Raw genomic sequence first — 17,432 nt, forward strand, 5'->3', positions numbered from 1 at the left:
CCATATCCCTTCATTCTATGCACATCCATGTGCCTATCCAAAAGCCACTTGAACACCTCTATTGTATCTGCCTCCACCACCAAACCTGGCAACATTATCCAGGCACCCACCCTCTGTGTAAAAAAAAATGTTCTGCACATCTCATTTAAACTTCTGTGTATATCTATGCCTCGCAAAATGTTATACACAGACACTCCCCGACGTACACAATAGGCGACTGTTCTATGTTCTATGACACCAAAATCAGTCAATGTGTTGACATTGAAACCCGAGTCAGAGTTTCAGTGACCATGTCTCACAGTTTATAAATTAAACACTATAAAAACTAGGACACAAAAACAGGGAGATGTTTACCAAATTATATTTATTGTAATTAAAAATGGAATTACTTCAGAGAAACATTTCACACACATTAAACAATTGGAGTATTTCATTGTTTCCTGTGGGTTTTTGCAAATTGCACCCCACAGAAACTTTAAAAGCATTTATCAACTTTACACTGGTCGCATGTTTTACAAATCTAATTTATTAGAAAGAATTACTTCACTAACTTTCTGATTCTTGCCTGAGTAAGGGTCCTGACCCGAAACATCACCTATCCATTTTCTCCAGAGATGCTGCCTGACCCGCTGATTTACTCCGGCACTTTGTTTAAGAATCAATTTCTGATTCTTGTGCCCGTGTCTGAACGATCACCGTGCTCAATTGTCTTTGTGGAATCAGAAGATGGTGCAGAGCAGAAAGTGAATATGTTTTGTGCAGCTGCCCAAATCAACCCGTTCCCTTATACCTATCCGAAAGTCTGATCTTTTCTTCCCCCTCATTCCCCTGTTGAATACTACTACAAAAGTTCTTCTGCTGCCCATTAAGGGCAGTTAGACTGGAGATCTGCCGACTCTGTCCATTTTGGACTGATATAAGGAGGTACAATCTCTGGGAGCTGACAATTTTTGGACTTCTGTAGTCTAAATGACTGAGAATTCTCTTTCAGAGAGCATGCGAACAAAATGAGGGTCAAGTCCTGACCCGCTGAGTTGCTCCATCATTTTGTGGCTCTCTTTGGTATAAATCAGCATCTGCAGTTCCTTTTTATTACAATTGGATCAGTTTGGTTTAGTTTTGTGTTCAGTTTAGTTTATTGTCACATGTACTGAGGTACAGTGACAAGCATGCGAACCAGTCAGCAGATCAGAATGGTGGCTGGCAGAAGATTGAATTTTGGTGGCATAGCGGTGCAGCTGGTAGAGTTGTTGCCTCACAGTGCTAGATACCCAGGTTCGATTCCAACCCCGGGTGCTGTCTGTGTGGAGTTTGCACGTTCTCCCTGTGATGGCGTGGGTTTCCTCTGGGTGCTCCAGTTTCCTCCCACATCCTAAAGATTTGCAGGTTTTTAGATTAACAAAATAAGACACAATGTGCTGGAATAACTCAACAGGTCAAGCAGCATCCCTGGAGAACATTTTGGATCGGGTCACGCTTGTAGGTGAATTGGCCCTCCATAGATTACCTCCAATGTGTAGGAGTGGATGAAAAATGGGATAACATAGAAGTGGTGTAAACGGGTCAGCATGGACCCGGTGGGCCGAAGGACCTGTTACCATGCTGTATCTCTAAACTAAACTACAGGCACAGACTGGCCGCATACTTCATGAATGGAAGAATTGTTTGATGGGATCGTTTGGCATCTTCTACTTTTGTATTTTAATTTTTTATTCCATTGTGTAAAAATATTTTGCCTAGTTCTTCCAACCAGTATTTTAATTAAATGTGTTAATTTGTTTTGGATCGCAAGTAAGATGTGATCTCAGCTGGAGGCTCCGTCTTTGCCAAACTCATGTTTTCTATTTATCTTTTAAAGAACAGCAGGTTACAGTTTGACAATCAGAACAAGATAATATTGTAACTGTAGATGTACAACAGGTAGGTGAGGCCCGATCTGGAAGGTTGTGTTCAGTTTCTGTCACCCTGCTATAGGAGGGATGTCATGAAACTGGAAAGGGTGCAGAGAAGATTGATGATATGATAGAACCTTATTCATCTCAGAAGGGAAATTGGTCTGCCAACCGGCATAACAAGGATGTTTCCAGCTCTAGAGGGTCTGTGCTATATTGGAGAGGCTGAACAGAAGAGGACTTTATTCCTTGGAGCGCAGGAGGATGAGGAGTGATCTTATGGAGATGTGTAAAACCATGAGGGGCTAGATAAGGTGAATGCCCAGCCCTTTACCTATCATGAGGGAAATCAAGAACGAGAGGGCATAGATCTAAAGTTAGAGGGGAAAGATTTAATAGGAACCAGAGGGGCATCATTTTCCACACAGAGGTTAGCGAGTGTATTGAACGAGCTGCCAGAGGAGATAGTTGAGGTAGGTATTATAACAATATTTAAAAGACATTTGGAGAGGTACATGGATAGGAAAGGTTCAGAGGGATATGAACCTAAAGCAGGTAAATGGGACTAGCTTAGATACAACATCTTGGTCAGCACGGTGGACTTGGGCCGAAGGGCCTGTTTCAATGTGTGTATGACTGTGGGAGATTTCAAACTTTACTGATTTTGTTGAGATTAAGGATTTGATACCAGGTTAGGCAGAGAAAGTTTAGGAAAATCAAGACTTGTCATTCGTACAAGCACGTTTGATGACCTCAAATAAACGTTGCTGGTCACTGCTGTATGTGGAATGATTATGTTCCATAACAACAATGTCCAAAAAGCCAATGATGGCTAAAATGCTTTGTGATAAATTTTCGTTAGGAATGGGTGTTGCCTTCAGTTCTCTTTCTAAATAATATTTTAGGTCTTTTACATCCACCAGAGAGGAAATATCTGTGTTAATGCCTTATCTGAAATACACTTCCAATAGTGCAGGATTCTCAAGACTCCCTCAGTACTGTGCTGGGAATGTAAGGCTGGTTTACAGTGGAGAGATACAGCATGCAAACTGGCCCATGGAGTCTGCGCCAATCAGCGATCACCCGTACACTAGTTCTATCCCACACACTAGGGACAATTTACAGAAGTCAATTAATCTACAAACCTGCACATCTTTGGAGTGTGGGAGGAAACCGGAGCGCCCTGGTGTAGCTGACATTACAAGCAAAAGGGAAAAACAAAGCAGAACAATTCAACAACATAGTGACACAGTGGCTCAGCGGTAGAGTTGCTGCCTCACAGCGCCAGAGACATGGCTTTGATCCTGACCTTGAGTACTGTGTCTGTGTGGAGTTTGTATGCCGTCCCTAGTCACAGCAAATGCCTGTGACCGCGTGGGTGTGGGTTTCCTGCAGGAGCTCTGGTTTTCTCCCACACCGAAAGGCGTGCAGGATTGTCGGCTAATTGCTCCTCGTGCGTAGGGTGTGATTGAGAAAGTGTGACAGCGTAGAAGTAGTGTGGAGAGAATATACAAAGTGCTGGAGTAACTCAGCAGCTCAAGTAGCATCTCTGGAGAACATGGATCAGTGACGATTCGGGTTGGGTCTCTTCTTCAGACTGATTGTAGTAGGAGTGAGGACTGAGGAAGCTGGAACAGAGGCCTCTGTAATTTGGCCCAAGTGTGCAGGGAGTGGATGCTAAAGTGGGACAACATAGAACTTGTGTGAACGAGTGATCGATGGTCAGCGTGGACTCGGTGGGCGGTAGGGCCTGTTTCCCTGCTGTATCTCTAAACTAAACCTAAGCAATTATTCTTCTGGTGCTGGGCAAACAGAAAGCACCGATTAATACATTCAAGATGCCTCTGTTCCTAAGAAGGATGTCACTGGTCATTGGTCGTTTAATCATAAATACTCGGTTTGGTCTCTTTCTTACTTAAGACTCAACACCTGTACCTCTGATCATCTTAATGGCTACGATCCACCTCAAGGCAAGCTGTACGGTGTATTTTTGAAGAGCACAATCCCATCAGAAAGCACAGTTACCAGGCACCAAATCCCATCAAAGCCTGGCTCTTCACTGCCCACCGCGGTTTAGGCGATGAGTCTACAGGTCATTCGAATGGCTCTGTTGGATATTGTCTCTCGAACCCTTTGCCCCTTAGACAAAGCCACCCTTTAAGGATCGTGCTTCACCAGCTGAAAGCGGCTGAATGTATTCCTGGCTCTCATTTTATCATTATATTCTATCATCATTTCTAACTTGCTATGTCCGAGGGTCAGTCGGTTTCCTGTCCTTGTGAACCCCTGTGGTGATTTCTGTTCGTCGTTGGTGCAGTCACCCAGTTCCGCTGTGTGATGGAGTACGTCCCCGTGATTCACTGTCGCCAGTGATGGCGATGGAGGAGTCAATGTTCCAGTTTCGTCCAAATCATCTCTTGCCGACTTGTTTCTGGATGTGTGGACAGGGCCGTGGTGGGTGTTAGCGGCTGTTTGACTGGGAAGACTCGTATTGCGGACGTAATGCACATGGTTTGGTTTGGGACCCAATGCGCTTGGCCTCACCATTGGATCACTTGCCCAGTCCATGCCTGATCTGCCATTCTCTTTGATTTTCCGGTTTGCTACGGACACGTTATTGGGGGCGCTGGGACTGGTACGCTTGCGTTCCCGCAGCACCTGTGCAGCTGGGGTGGTGGTCTGGATGATGCTGAGAGAGCTGCTCCCGGACCTGCTGCTGGAAGGGTTGGAGAGGATGGGATCTGCCAGCCGTTCCATCACCGCCGGCTGAACCGCGGCGATGCGGAGCTTGGACGTGGAATACGTGAGATCTTCCTCCTCCGCGCAGGAGAAGCGATCAATGGGCTTTGACTCGGCGTAGAGGCAGCGAAACTCATCGTCAAATTCCTGAGTTAACTCCCCGGTCAGCAGCATGACAAAGTTGAGATGTACCTGACCTGAAAGCCAGGTGAAGCTGCAAAAGAAAGCACAGGCATCAGTTTGCTCACGCCTCCAGATTCAGGGATGGTTTCTTCCCAACTGTTATCAGGATGGAGATTCTCTGGACTCTAGATTGCGGAAACAGTTCCTTCGGCCTATTGAGTCCGCGCCGACCAGCGATCACGCCATAGCACTATCCTAATCGCGAGGGACAATTTACAGTTTTACCGAAACCATTTAACCTACAAACCTGCACGTCTTTGAAGTGTGGGAGGAAACCAGCGCACCTGGGGAAAACCCACGCGGTCACAGGGAGAACGTGCAAACTCTGCACAGACAACACCTATAGTCAGGATTGAGCCTGTGACTCTGGCGCTGTAAGGCTGAAACTCTACCGAGATTGAACAGCAAAACCCACTCGAGATGCTGTAAGTCTGAAATAAGAATGCTGGGAATGTCCTTACCAATGTTGAGTCCATGTTTCAAAACATTAGCACCCTCTCCCCCTCTCTCCACAGATGCTACCTGCCCAACAGATTACTTTTGACCAAGTATTGTAATAACTGGGATTATTTTTTAGTCTTCAACTTCATGCTCTTTAGCACAGGCAAGGCCACCAACATATTCAAGGACCAGTCTCACCTCGGTCACTCCCTCTTCCCCCCTCTCCCATCAGGCAAGAGGTACAGAAGCGTCAAAACACACACTTCCAGATTCCTGTATCTGTACACGGTGGAATGCTCGATTGTATGGTCATTTCGCTGACTGGCCACCACACAACAAAAAAGCTTTTCACTGTACCTTGGTCTATGTGATAATAATAAACAAAACCAAACTAAATCCCCCTGAAATATGAACAAAACACAAAGTGCTGGAGTAACTCCTGGTCAGGCAGCATCTGTGGAGGGAATGGACAGACAACGTTGTGGGTCATCGTCATACAGCATGGAAACAGGCCCATCGGCCCAACTTACCCATGCCAACCAAGATGCACCCCATCTACACTAGTCCCACCTGCCCGCATTTGGCCCATATCCTTCTAAACCTTTCCTATCCATGTACCTGCCATGTGTAGTCTTTCTGTTGACTGGGTGGCATGCAACAAAAAGCTTTTCACTGTACCTCGGTACACATGACAATAGACTAAATTGTGTTTGAAATTTGAACTAAACTACAGACTGTCTTGGTTGCACAAGTGACTTTGGGCTTTAGTTTTGTTTTGCAATAACATGGAACTAGTGTGAACGGGTGATTGTTGGTCGGCGTGGAATCAGTGGGCCGACAGGGCTGGTTCCATGCTGTATCTCTAAAACAAAAACAAAAAAATCTAAAAACTTAATTTGGTTACAAACTGAAATAAAGCATGAAATGTCTATGTCACCAGCCTGCTACAACTATTGCAGCCGGAGATCAAGTGAAATTGTGGAAATGTAAAATGGCTCGATGGTTCATTATTCATTGATAGTGTGGAGCAACAGAGAGCGAATAAAATGGCTGAACAGGCCTGAAAGGGTGGACATAAATGCACAGTCTTTTACCCAGGCTGCAGGAATCTAGGGCCTTAATTTTATTATTTAACTTCAATCCAAGTGTTGTTCCGCATATTATCCATGGAATTCTGTGTTCACAGACCTGTTACAGTGTTGCAGGTAAGAATGTACCTGCCAGTAAAGGTGCCATCTGTGCCACCCTGTAGAGCCCTCGGACTCTACCTGCCCTAGAGTCTACGGGGCGAGCTGGTTGAGGGCGATGGAGGAGGCCCTGCAGCAGCCTGGGATTTGCCTGGATCAAGAGCCGTTCCAGTACATGGAGCATGTGGATCGGACTTTGGACTATTGTGAATGGCACGGCGCCAAAATATGGCGACTTGTGCGTGTGTGATCCATGCAAAAACAATTTCACCGTGCCGTGCACATGCAACATTAAAGCACCATTGAACCATTGATTGAACCTTTAGACTTTTAGAGATACAGTGCAGAAACAGGCCCTTCGGCCCACCAAGTCCACGCCAACCAGCGATCACTCCGTACACTAACACTATCCTACACACTAGGGACAATTTTACCAAAGCCGATTACCCTACAAACCTGTACTTCTTTGGAGCGTGGGAGGAAACCGGAGCACCAGGAGCAAACCAAGGCGGTCATAGGGGGAATGTACAGACAACACCCATAGTCAGGATCGAACCTGGGTCTCTGGCGCTGTAAGGCAGCAGCTTTACTATTGCACCACCGTGACGCCCTAAACCATTGTTGTCATTAGCAATGACGATAATAAGTGACTCCCTCCTGACTCTGTTGACAATTGAAGCATTGAATGTAAATTACTCTCAATATTTACCTGTATGAACCAGCCAATACTTGCTCCAGATCAATGATCATGAACTTTTCCAGGACCTGCCCATTGAATTTCATCCCAGACTTGGTGCAGTAGGTGTCTCCCATCACACTTCGAATCCGCATGTTCTGGAAAGGTGAAGAAGAAACACATAGCATGTTTACCTGGGCTCTGAGCAGAGAGATTACTGCGGCAGCAATATTCAGTACATTACAATGGGAATGGATTTGGCATAATGGAGGGGTAGTGAATGGGATTATTCTTTGCTGAAAGGGTTCAGAAGCACCCACTGTCCCAGTCAAAAGACTCACGTGCTCCATTAATGCCAATCATTCACGTCGAGAAGAATGGAGAAACTAGGACCTGCAGATGCTGGTTTACAAAAAAACACCAACACAAAGTGCTGGAGTAACTCAGCAGGTCAGGCAGCATCCGTGGAGAACATGGATTATGACGTTTTAGGTTGGGACCCTTCTTCAGGCCGATTGTGGGAGGGTGGAGGGACGTGGGGCATTATCCTGGTGAAATCATCAAATAAGGCATGAAAAGGCACATGGCATTTATGGCAAAATCCTGGCTCTACTGATAGGTCACAGTCATACATATGCAAACAAATTTGTCAGAAATGCAAAGAAACATGCCTATAGGGCCATTTAACACCGCCAGTATCCCAGCTACCGACACCAGCTGCCAGTTTTACAACATATGCAAACTAGGAAGTAACGAGGGATGGTTTTGTAAAATTCCTGGTCATGGTGTACAACAGCAACTTGCTATGCAAAATAATTAAATGCCCGTCAGTACTTCTGAGCAACACACCTTAAAAAGGATTGTACTTGAGTTGGAGCATTTGTGCAAACTGGTGTTTGCTGTAGGCAATTGAAATGTCCAATCACTGAAGTTGTTATCAGGCAACTGAAATGTCCTATCACCATCTAGAGAGTGGTCCTGAGCTACCATTTACCTCTTTGGAGACCCTCATACCATCTTCAATCGAACGTTTATGGACTATCTTGCACTAAATGTTATTCCCTTTATCCTGTATCTGTACACTGTGGACGGCTTGATGTGATCATGTAGTCTTTCCACTGACTGGATTGCACACAACAAAAAAGCTTTTCGCTGTACCTTGATAAACGTGACAATAAAAAACTAAATTAAACTGTTTTTTTCTGCCAGTGGGGAATTAAATGCCTGGTGCAAGATCCATAAGCATCAATGTTAAAGTCGGGGCATTTAAAGTTTGCTCACTACATGATGGAACTATGGAACCCACTGCAATGCTGAGCGGTTAATGCCGGTTGTAAATAGCGGTGGGGAGGCATTGGTTCTCAGAGGACATAGGTTTAAGGTGGGGAGGGAAAGATTTAATAGGAACCCGAAGGACAACTTTTTTGTGTAGGAAGGAACTGCAGATGCTGGTTTATACCAAAGATAGACACAGAGTGTTGAAGTATCTCAGTGGGTCAGGCATCATCTCTGGATGAGTGGCTTTTCGGGTCAGAACCTTTCTTCAGACTGACGGTAGAGTGGGGGAGAGGGAACTGGAGGTAGAAAAAGGCCAGACCAAATCAGGGCCGGCAACAGATGACCAAGGAAGGGTGAAGCCCATAATGGCCGATTAATGCCCGGGGCAGAGGTGATAACAAAGGAATAGAGGGATGCGAACAGTGGAACTAGTAGGGTGATGGGTGGGGAACTGGGGGAGAGAGGGTATGCAGGGGTTACTTAAAATTAGAGAAATCAATGGTCTTACTGCTGGATTGAAAGCTGTTCAAGCAAAATATGAGGCAACACTTTTTATATTACACAAAGGGTGGAAGGTATAGATAACGAGCTGTGGGAGGAGGTAGTTGCGGCAGCTCAAGAAACATTTGGTGCGTACATAGTAGGGACAAAGGATTGCAGATGCTGGGTCAAGACTCTTCTTCAGACTGAAAGTAGCGGGTGGGGGAGGGGGGGGGGGGGTGGGGGGGAAGAAAGGTTCTGGTCTTTTCTCGCCTCCAGCTCTTCCCCATGAAGCAACTGATGAGAATGACTTACAGCGACATGATCCTTCCGGATGTCGAGTTGATCACACATTGATATAAAATGCTCCAGGTTAGACTCGTCCAGTAACAGGTAGACCGAGACTCCTCGTTTATTCGAAGCCTCCAGCAGATCACAGAGAATGTCTACGTCAGTGAACAGGTCCATCACAATCGCGATGAGCTGCGGAGGGAAGATACGATGAAAGGAAAGATGAAACTTTAGACTTTAGAGATGCAGCGTGGAAACAGGCCCCTCGGTCCACCTGGTCCGCACCGAGCAGCAATCACACTGGCTCCATCCTATACATCAGGGACAAATTACAAGCCAATTGGCCCGTAAACCTGTATGTCTGGCATATGGGAGGAAATCGGAGCACCTGGAGAAAACCCACGCTGTTACATGGAGAATGTACAAAGTCTGAACAGACAGCACCCGTCGTCAGGATAAACCCCAGGTCTCAGTAAGGTTGCAACTCTACCCAAACATCATTCTATTTTTACATATTCTGTTTCTCCTGTAAAAAATGTTATTTCTTAAAGTAAAAGAACCTTTTCCATTGTGTCCAACACCCCCACGTGGACTGCCACCTATTTCCCCCTCCTCATACATTCCCTCCTCTCGCTTCGCAATTCGCAACTCTTCAAACAACTTCTGCTCTTATCTCTGGCCTATGTTCCAATCATCTGTCTATCAAACAACACACACGCCTGTATCCACCTATTATCTGCCAGGGTACACAAAATTGCTGGGGAAACTCAGCGGGTGCAGCAGCATCTATGGAGCGAAGGAAATAGGCGACGTTTCGGGCCGAAACCCTTCTTCAGACCCGAAACGTCGCCTATTTCCTTCGCTCCATAGATGCTGCTGCACCCGCTGAGTTTCCCCAGCAATTTTGTGTACCTTCGATATTCCAGCATCTGCAGTTCCCTTTTGAACACCTATTATCTGCCAGGCTTTGCCCTGCCTCTCTCCTTTCCCAGCTTCCTTCTCCCCCCCTCCCCACTACAATCAGTCTGAAGAATGGTCCTGACCAAAATGTCACCTCTACTTATCCTCCAGAGATGCTGCCTGACCCGCTGAGTTACTCCAGCACTTTTGACAAATTTTTTAATAAAGGCCTCAAAGGTTTCTATCTAGTTCTATAAGTTAGTGGGACTGTTGGTCTGGTCATCGAACATAGAACAGTACAGCACAAGAACAGGCCCTTCAGCCCACAATTTTCATGCCAAACACAATGTCAAGTTATCCAAACCTGCCTATCCAAAACCTGCACCACACATCTCCCTAAACTTTCCCCCTCTCGCCCTAAAACTATGCCCTCAAGTCTTTGACAAACCCACAAATCCATTCGGGGCAATTTACAGAGGGTCAATTAACCTACAAACCCGCACGTCTTTGGGATGTGGGAGGAAAACAGAGCACCCAGAGGAAACCCACACGGTCACAGGGAGAACGTGCAAACTCTACACATATAGCACCCACAGTCAGGATCGAACCCGGGTCTCTGGCACTGTGAGGCAGCAGCTCTATCAGATGCACCACTGGCAAATGTTGTCCCATTGCTTAGGGGCCCTTCCACCACAGTCTTCAGAACTTGTCAGGATCCGGCCCTTTGTACAAACCAACAGGGCAGCACGGTGGCGCAGCTTTAAAGCGCCAGAGACCCAACTATGGGTGCTGTGTGTACGGCGTTTGTACGTTCCCCCTATGTCTGCGTGGGTTTTCTCCGGGTGCTCCAGTTTCCTTCCACACTCTGAAGTCGTGCAGGTTTGTACGTTAATTGGCTTCTGTAAAACTTTAAATTGCCCCTAATGAGTGTAGAATAGTGTTAGTGTGCGGGGACCGCTGGTCGGCGTGGGCTCGGTGGGCCTGTTTCCGTGCTGTAGCTCTAAACTAGACTATACCATTGTTTGTTAAAGATAGACACAAAGTGCTGGAGTAACACAGCGGGTCAGGCAGCATCTCGGCAGAAAAAGGATGGGTGGCGTTTTGGGTCAGGAACCTTCTTCAGACCCAAACCGAAACGTCACTCATTCTTTTTCTCCAGAGATGCTGCCTGACCCCCTGAGTTACTCCAGCACTTTGTGTCTATCGTTGGCATAAACGAGCATCTGTAGTTGTTTAATTCAACCATTGTATGTTAATACCTCTGGTCTATCCCTCGGTTAAAGTAGGAAGAACAATGGTGAACAAATTGTTATTGCAATCTACAAATATTAAAGCAAGTACTGAGAAATTCATCTCTTTGCATAAACTGCCCGGACTTACATAATCTCATAGCCAAAACTATTCAAAGACAAATACGTAGTAGGAGACATTTTTGAATACAGTATGTCACATGCCATTGTCAACATCTGTATAATGAGGAGTTTCCACTAAGCTGAATTTCTGAAATAGTTGATCTACAATGCAAATCATGCCCAGAATTTGTAACTCAGTTTGTCAAAGGTCTGTTGTTGTGATGTGGAATGTACCTACTAATAAAGAACAGTGAAAATAAGCTTCACCAAAATATTTTGTTATGTCCCTTTTCATACCACTAGTTTCCCTCTCCCCGACTCTCAGTCTGAAGAAGGGTCTCTCTATTCCTTTTCTCCAGAGATGCAGCCTGACTCCCTGACATTCTGACATTTCGGTTCAGGTCTGAAGAAGGGTCCTGACCCAAAACGTCACCCATCCTTATTCTCCAGAGATGCTGCCTGATCCACTTTGTTTCTCCAGTACTTTGTATCTATCTTTAACAAACAACTCGACTAAGTGGGACCCGTTGGGTCCCAGTCACACGGGAGGCCTGGTCCTCCCCAACGCAACCCATTCCCCAACGCAATATTCCACCACTCACCTGTTCCCCTAACGCAACACGTTCCCCCAAAGCAATGCACCACCACTGTGGGGAGGGTTGTGGGGAAGGGGGGTGTGGTGGTGGGGGGTGTTTGGGGGGATGTGGGGGAGGGGTGGGTGAGGGGGGTTTGTGGGGTAGGGTGTGTGTGTGGGATGGGTGTGTGTGGGAGGGGTGTGTGGGGGAGGGGGTTGTGAGGGATGGGGTGTGTGGGGGATGGGGTGTGTGGGGGATGGGGTGGGTGAGGGGGGTTTGTGGGGTAGGGGGTGTGTGTGGGATGGGTGTGTGGGGGACGGGGGATGTGGGGGAGGGGGGATGGGGGGGGAGAGGTGGGTTAGGGGGTTTGTGGGGGAAGGGGATGTGGGGGGGAGGGTGGGGGGGTGGGGCTGTTGGGGAGGGGGTTTGGGGGAGGGGGAACCTTCAAAACCATAACTTTTGTACTATTTCACCGATCGGAACAAAACATTTGACTTGCTGCAGAGGAGAATGGTAAGGTGGTGAAAAATCGTAGCGTTATGGGGGATTGTTTTTGCGCAAATTTAATTACAACGCAGACAGGAAGTGGTCAAGATGAGAGTTTTAGTAATATATAGATGGTATTGTTTACAGCAACAACACTGAAACAGGCCCACCGAGTCCATGTCGACCAGCGATCCCAACACACTAACACTAATCTACACACATTAGGGACAATTTAAAGTTTTACTCCAGCATTTTGTGTCTATTTTTAGTTTAGTTTTACCTTAGAGATACAGCTCGGAAACAGGCCCTTCTGCCCACCGGGTCTATGCCGACCAGCAATCACCCTGAACACTAGTTCTATCCTACACATTAGGGCCAATTTACAATTTTTGCCAAAGCTAATTAACCTACAAACCTACAATCATTGGAATGTGGGATGAAACCCGAGCACCCAGAGAAAACCCACGCAGTCCTAGCGAGAACATACAAACTCTGTACAGAACATCCATAGTCAGGATCAAACCCGGGCCTCTGCCACTGTAAGGCAGCAACTCTACCGCTGTGTCACTGTGCTGTCTATCTTCACCAAAACTACAGATGACTTTCTGGTGCGGGGCACCCAGGGAGTTATTGGGTCCAGAGCTCTAGATTTAGACTGTGGAAGCGTCTTGAGCAAGAAACACCTGTATCCATCTCTTAGATGTGATTGAAGAAGGGTCTCGACCCGAAACGTTACCTACCCGTGTGTAGGGAGGAACTGCAGATGCTGGTTAATACCGAAGATATTAACGCTACGTTACTCTAGACACAAAGTACTAGAGTAACTCAGCGGGTCAGGCAGCATCTCTAGAGAACATGAATAGGTGGAGTATCGCATTGGAACTCTGTTTCAAACCCTGGACCTGTCACCTATCCATGTTCTCCAGAGATGCTGACTGACCTGTTGAGGTGCTCCAGCATTTTGTGTCCTTTTATATCTAACCTTGATGTTATGATGAGGTTATGCCTTCTTAGCGCCTTTCAATAAATGGGCTAAAAGGTTTCACATGTGGTCTTTACTACACCCTGGTGCCATGGTGTCACAGCTGTGGGAGCTGTTGTCTCACAGATCCAGACACCAGTTTCATTCCCCCAGTGCTGTCTGTGTGGAGTTTGCATGTTCTCCCTAGCAACATGCGAGATTCCTCCAGATTTAACAGTAACCTTGCACATCCCAAAGCTGACAGTCATGTTGTCATATAGCACAGAAATAGGCATTATGGTCCAACTCATCCATGCCTGGATAATGCGAGAGGGGAAAGATTTAGTTGCATCATTAGTTGATTCAGTTGATCTTTATAAATCTCCTCTCCAGCTTGGCACCATCTTTCCTACAACATGGTGAGCAAAACTGTACACAATACTCTAAATGTGGTCTCATCAACGTCTTATATAACTGCAGCATGATCTCCCAACTTCTATACTCAATACTCTGACTGATGAAGGCCAATGTGCCAAACACCTTTTTGAACACCCTATCTACCTGTTGTGCCACTTTCAACAAACTATGTACCTGCATTCCTAGATCCCTCTGTTCTACAACACTCCCCAGAGCCCTACCATTCAATGTGTAGGTCCTGCCCAACAGGACCTTGTTAGACTTTGTTTTTGTCTTCACAAAATGCAACACCTCACATTCCTCTGTAATAAATTCCATCAACCATTCCTCAGCCACCTGCCCAACCGAACAAGATCCTGCAGCAATTTTTGCCAACCATCTTCACTATCTACAATACCACCAACTTTAGTGTTCAAGTTTGTGTTTATTGTCACTTAACCAACTAAGGTACAGTGAAAGTACACAAAAATGCTGGAGAAACTCAGCGGGTGCAGCAGCATCTATGGAGCAAAGGAAATAGGCAACGTTTCGGGCCGAAGCCCTTCTTCAGACTGGTACAGTGAAATTTGAGTTATCTGCGGACTTGTTAACTTGCTCCCCTCATGATTCTGTACACCTCTCTAAGATCAGCCTCATCCTCCTGCGCTGTAAGGAATAAAGTCCTAGCCTGCCCCAACCTCTCGCTGTAGCCCAGGCCCTCGAGTCCGGGCAACATCCTGGTAAATCTTCTCCGCACCCTTTCCAGCTTGGCAACATCTTTCCATAGTGACCAAAACTGAACACTGGCCCCACCATCTTATATGGAAGATAGACACAAAATGCTGTAGTCCCTCAGGGAGCATCTCTGGAGAGAAGGAATTGGCGACATTTCAGGTCGAGACACCTGTTCCAGACTCATATGGTTGGACAAAGGCCAGAAATGAAAAGACAAAAAGTGTGAGATAAGGAGAGAAGATGCACGAAATGGATTTTCCTGTAACATAGTGCCCAAAACTGAACTCAATGCTGCAAAGATGGACACACACAACATGCGGTCTAGCATCAAAGCTCTTACCGTCTTGGCGTTGCTAAGTAGTTGCCGGACAGTGTCCTTGATGCTGTGGCATTTGTCTCTCTGGAAGATGATCTGCGACTCTGAGGGCAGGCCCACGGCCCTCTGTGGTTGGCTCCAGCCCAGGTCGAGCAGAGGGGCCTCCGAGTCGGTCTGAATCGGGAAGTAAGTGGCCGAGGTCAGCTCGGACAGCGCGTCCCCCTCTGCGAAGCTGCAGCGGCTGCCCCTGTCGCGGAGCTCTGCCGTGGAGCCGGGCAGCCTGGCCGCTCCGCTGCGGCTGATGTAGTCCAACTCCAGCTCGGACAAGAAGCCCAGCTCCCTCTCCTCAGCCAGAACCCGCTGGTAACCGGGGATGCCGGACTCCAGGAGCGCGTCGGTGGCCAGCCTGGCCGCTTCGCTGTGACTGAGCTCCAGCGCGGAGCTCTGCCGCCACGGACTCTTCAGTTCCTCCACCCTCTGACACAGTTTGCCCAGAGGTTTGCGGGACAGGGGCTTTTGTGGCAAGGCGGCGTCGTGATGGCCATTGCTGTACATCCTGCTTTCTTCAGAGGAGAACAGGAGCTCCCTGCAATCCCCAGCTCCTCTCCAAATGCTTCAGAGCTCAGCTCAGGTCCCACAGGTAAACTGCCTCAGTCTCACCTGTCTGAGCGGCTTCACTAGAAGCGCTAGCAACTCCCACTTCCAGCAGTGACACCTGACCCAGCTCCACCTACACCTGTCACACGATTATATCATGAGCACAGCTCCGTTACACTGCTATCTCCTCTATAGCTCCAGCTCCGGGTGCCAAACTTTAGTGTAGTTTAGAGTGACGGGGGTTATGGATGTGGAGAGGATGTTTCCACGTGCGAGAGTACACAGCATCAAAGGCCACAGCCTCAGAATAAAAGGATGTACCTTTAGAAAGGATGAGGGGGAATTTCTTTGGTCAGAGGGTGGTGAATCTGTGGAATGCAATGCCAAGTCATTAGGTATTTTTAAGGCGCAGATTGACAGAATTTTGATTAGGCAGGTTGTCAGGGATTACCGGGAAAAGACAAGAGAATGGCGTTGGGAGGGAAAGATAAATCAGCCATGATTGAATGGCAGAGTAGACTTGATGGGCCGAGTGGCCTAAAATTCTGCTCCTAGAATTTATGAACTTTAGACACTACTCTAAACTAAACTAAGTGTACTGAGGTACAGTGAAAAACTTTTTGTTGGACTTTAGACTTTATAGATGCAGCGTGGAAAACGCCCTTCGGCCCACCGAGTCCGCACCGACGAGTGATCATCCCGTATACTAGCACTATCCCACAACTATTTTTCCAACTTACTGAAAACAATTAACCTACAAACCTGCAGATCTTTGGAGTGTGGGAGGAAACCATGGTACAATAGTGGAGTACAATAATAGTATCAATCTTCTCCGGAGATGCTGCCTGACCCGCTGAGTTTCTATAACACAGTATTATTACACCACTACGTAGCAAGATGGTGCAGTGTTAGAGTTGCTGCCTCCCAGCACCAGAGACCTGGTTAAATCCTGACTTCCTGTGCTGTCTATACGGAGTTTGCATGTTCTCCCTGTGACTGCATGGGATTTCTCCGGGTGCTCCGGTTTCCTCCCACACTCCAAAGGACGTGCAGGTTTTTAGGTTAATTGTCTTAGGTAAAAATTGTAAATTGTCCCTAGTATGTAGGACAGCGCTATAGTACGGGGATCGCTGGTCGGCGCGGACTTGTGTGCCGAAGGGCCTTGTAGTCCACTCAGCGTTCTGGAGCGGCGTTACAGTCTCCATCCATCATCCCCTCTGGCAGGGGCCAACACGGCAGCTCCCTCTATGGGCCACGGCCCGCCGGTCATTCCTTCCAACCGAATGAAAAGGGTCCCGGCCAGTAACGTCACCATGTTCTCCACAGATGCTGCCTGACCCACCGAGTTCCTCCAGCACTTTGTTTTTTTCTCAAGATTCCGGCATCTGCAGTTCCTTATATCTATCCATACCTGGCACTGGGTCAAAGAGTGTGTTGTAGATCACCACATGTCCCTATATTATTGGATTCTATGTCAGCCAGACCCACGCCTGATATCCAACCAACATCAGGTGACAGAGGTTGTGGGGTGAAGGCAGAAGAATGGGGTTAGGAGGGAGAGATAGATCAGCCATGATTGAATGGCGGAGTAGTCTTGATGGGCCGAATGGCCTAATTCTACTCCTATTACATGACCTTACGACTATGCAATGTCTGCAGTTAAGTCTACAATACACAGTTCAGCTTCTTTCTTCTCCTGTCGTTTGTGGATTGTGTCAATATTACAATTTAATAGGTCTATAGCAACAGAAACAAACTAGAACCAATTCTGCCCTTCCATCCCCACCCATAATCATTCATACGTCTGTCTCATGGTTTCAATGCCAATTCCAAATTAACTTGTTACCTTCTGCTGTGCTTTTTCACGGCCTTGAGTGTCCTTGTAGAAAATAAAGGTTAGATTTATTCTTGTCACAAGTACCAACGTAAAGTGAAAAGTTTTGTTTT

The 17,432-nt window shown here is 46.9% G+C and overlaps 2 protein-coding genes across 2 annotated transcripts in view; both read right to left on the reverse strand.

Moving 5' to 3' along the window:
* Positions 1 to 3,755: 3,755 nt before the first annotated feature.
* Positions 3,756 to 15,544, reverse strand: LOC116986322 (protein FAM83C-like). Its single transcript, XM_033041743.1, has 4 exons — positions 14,913 to 15,544; positions 9,192 to 9,359; positions 7,152 to 7,276; positions 3,756 to 4,845 (listed from the first exon to the last, which is right to left on the reverse strand). The coding sequence occupies exons 1-4, from the start codon at positions 15,441 to 15,443 to the stop codon at positions 4,050 to 4,052; spliced, it is 1,620 nt and encodes a 539-aa protein (XP_032897634.1). The 5' UTR covers positions 15,444 to 15,544; the 3' UTR covers positions 3,756 to 4,049.
* A 1,451-nt stretch (positions 15,545 to 16,995) lies between these two features.
* LOC116986323 (ubiquinol-cytochrome-c reductase complex assembly factor 1) overlaps positions 16,996 to 17,432 on the reverse strand; it is an 88,436-nt gene continuing 87,999 nt past the window's right edge. Inside the window, exon 10 of the transcript XR_004415452.1 lies at positions 16,996 to 17,096. The gene's annotated coding sequence lies outside the window, so the exon portion shown is untranslated. The remainder of the gene's footprint in view (positions 17,097 to 17,432) is intronic.

Source organism: Amblyraja radiata, chromosome 23, assembly GCF_010909765.2.
Source record: "Amblyraja radiata isolate CabotCenter1 chromosome 23, sAmbRad1.1.pri, whole genome shotgun sequence".
NCBI classification, from domain to species: Eukaryota; Metazoa; Chordata; class Chondrichthyes; order Rajiformes; family Rajidae; genus Amblyraja; species Amblyraja radiata.

Bases quoted from the DNA above. Each gene is read 5' to 3' on its own strand.
- LOC116986322 (XM_033041743.1), bottom strand. From the start codon at position 15,443: ATGTACAGCAATGGCCATCACGACGCCGCCTTGCCACAAAAGCCCCTG. The intron at 7,277-9,191 runs GTAAGTCATTCT...TCACCTTTCCAG, and splicing joins TCCGGAAGGATCATGTCGCT to AACATGCGGATTCGAAGTGT. The intron at 4,846-7,151 runs GTAAATATTGAG...TTTCTTTTGCAG, and splicing joins GTATTGGCTGGTTCATACAG to CTTCACCTGGCTTTCAGGTC.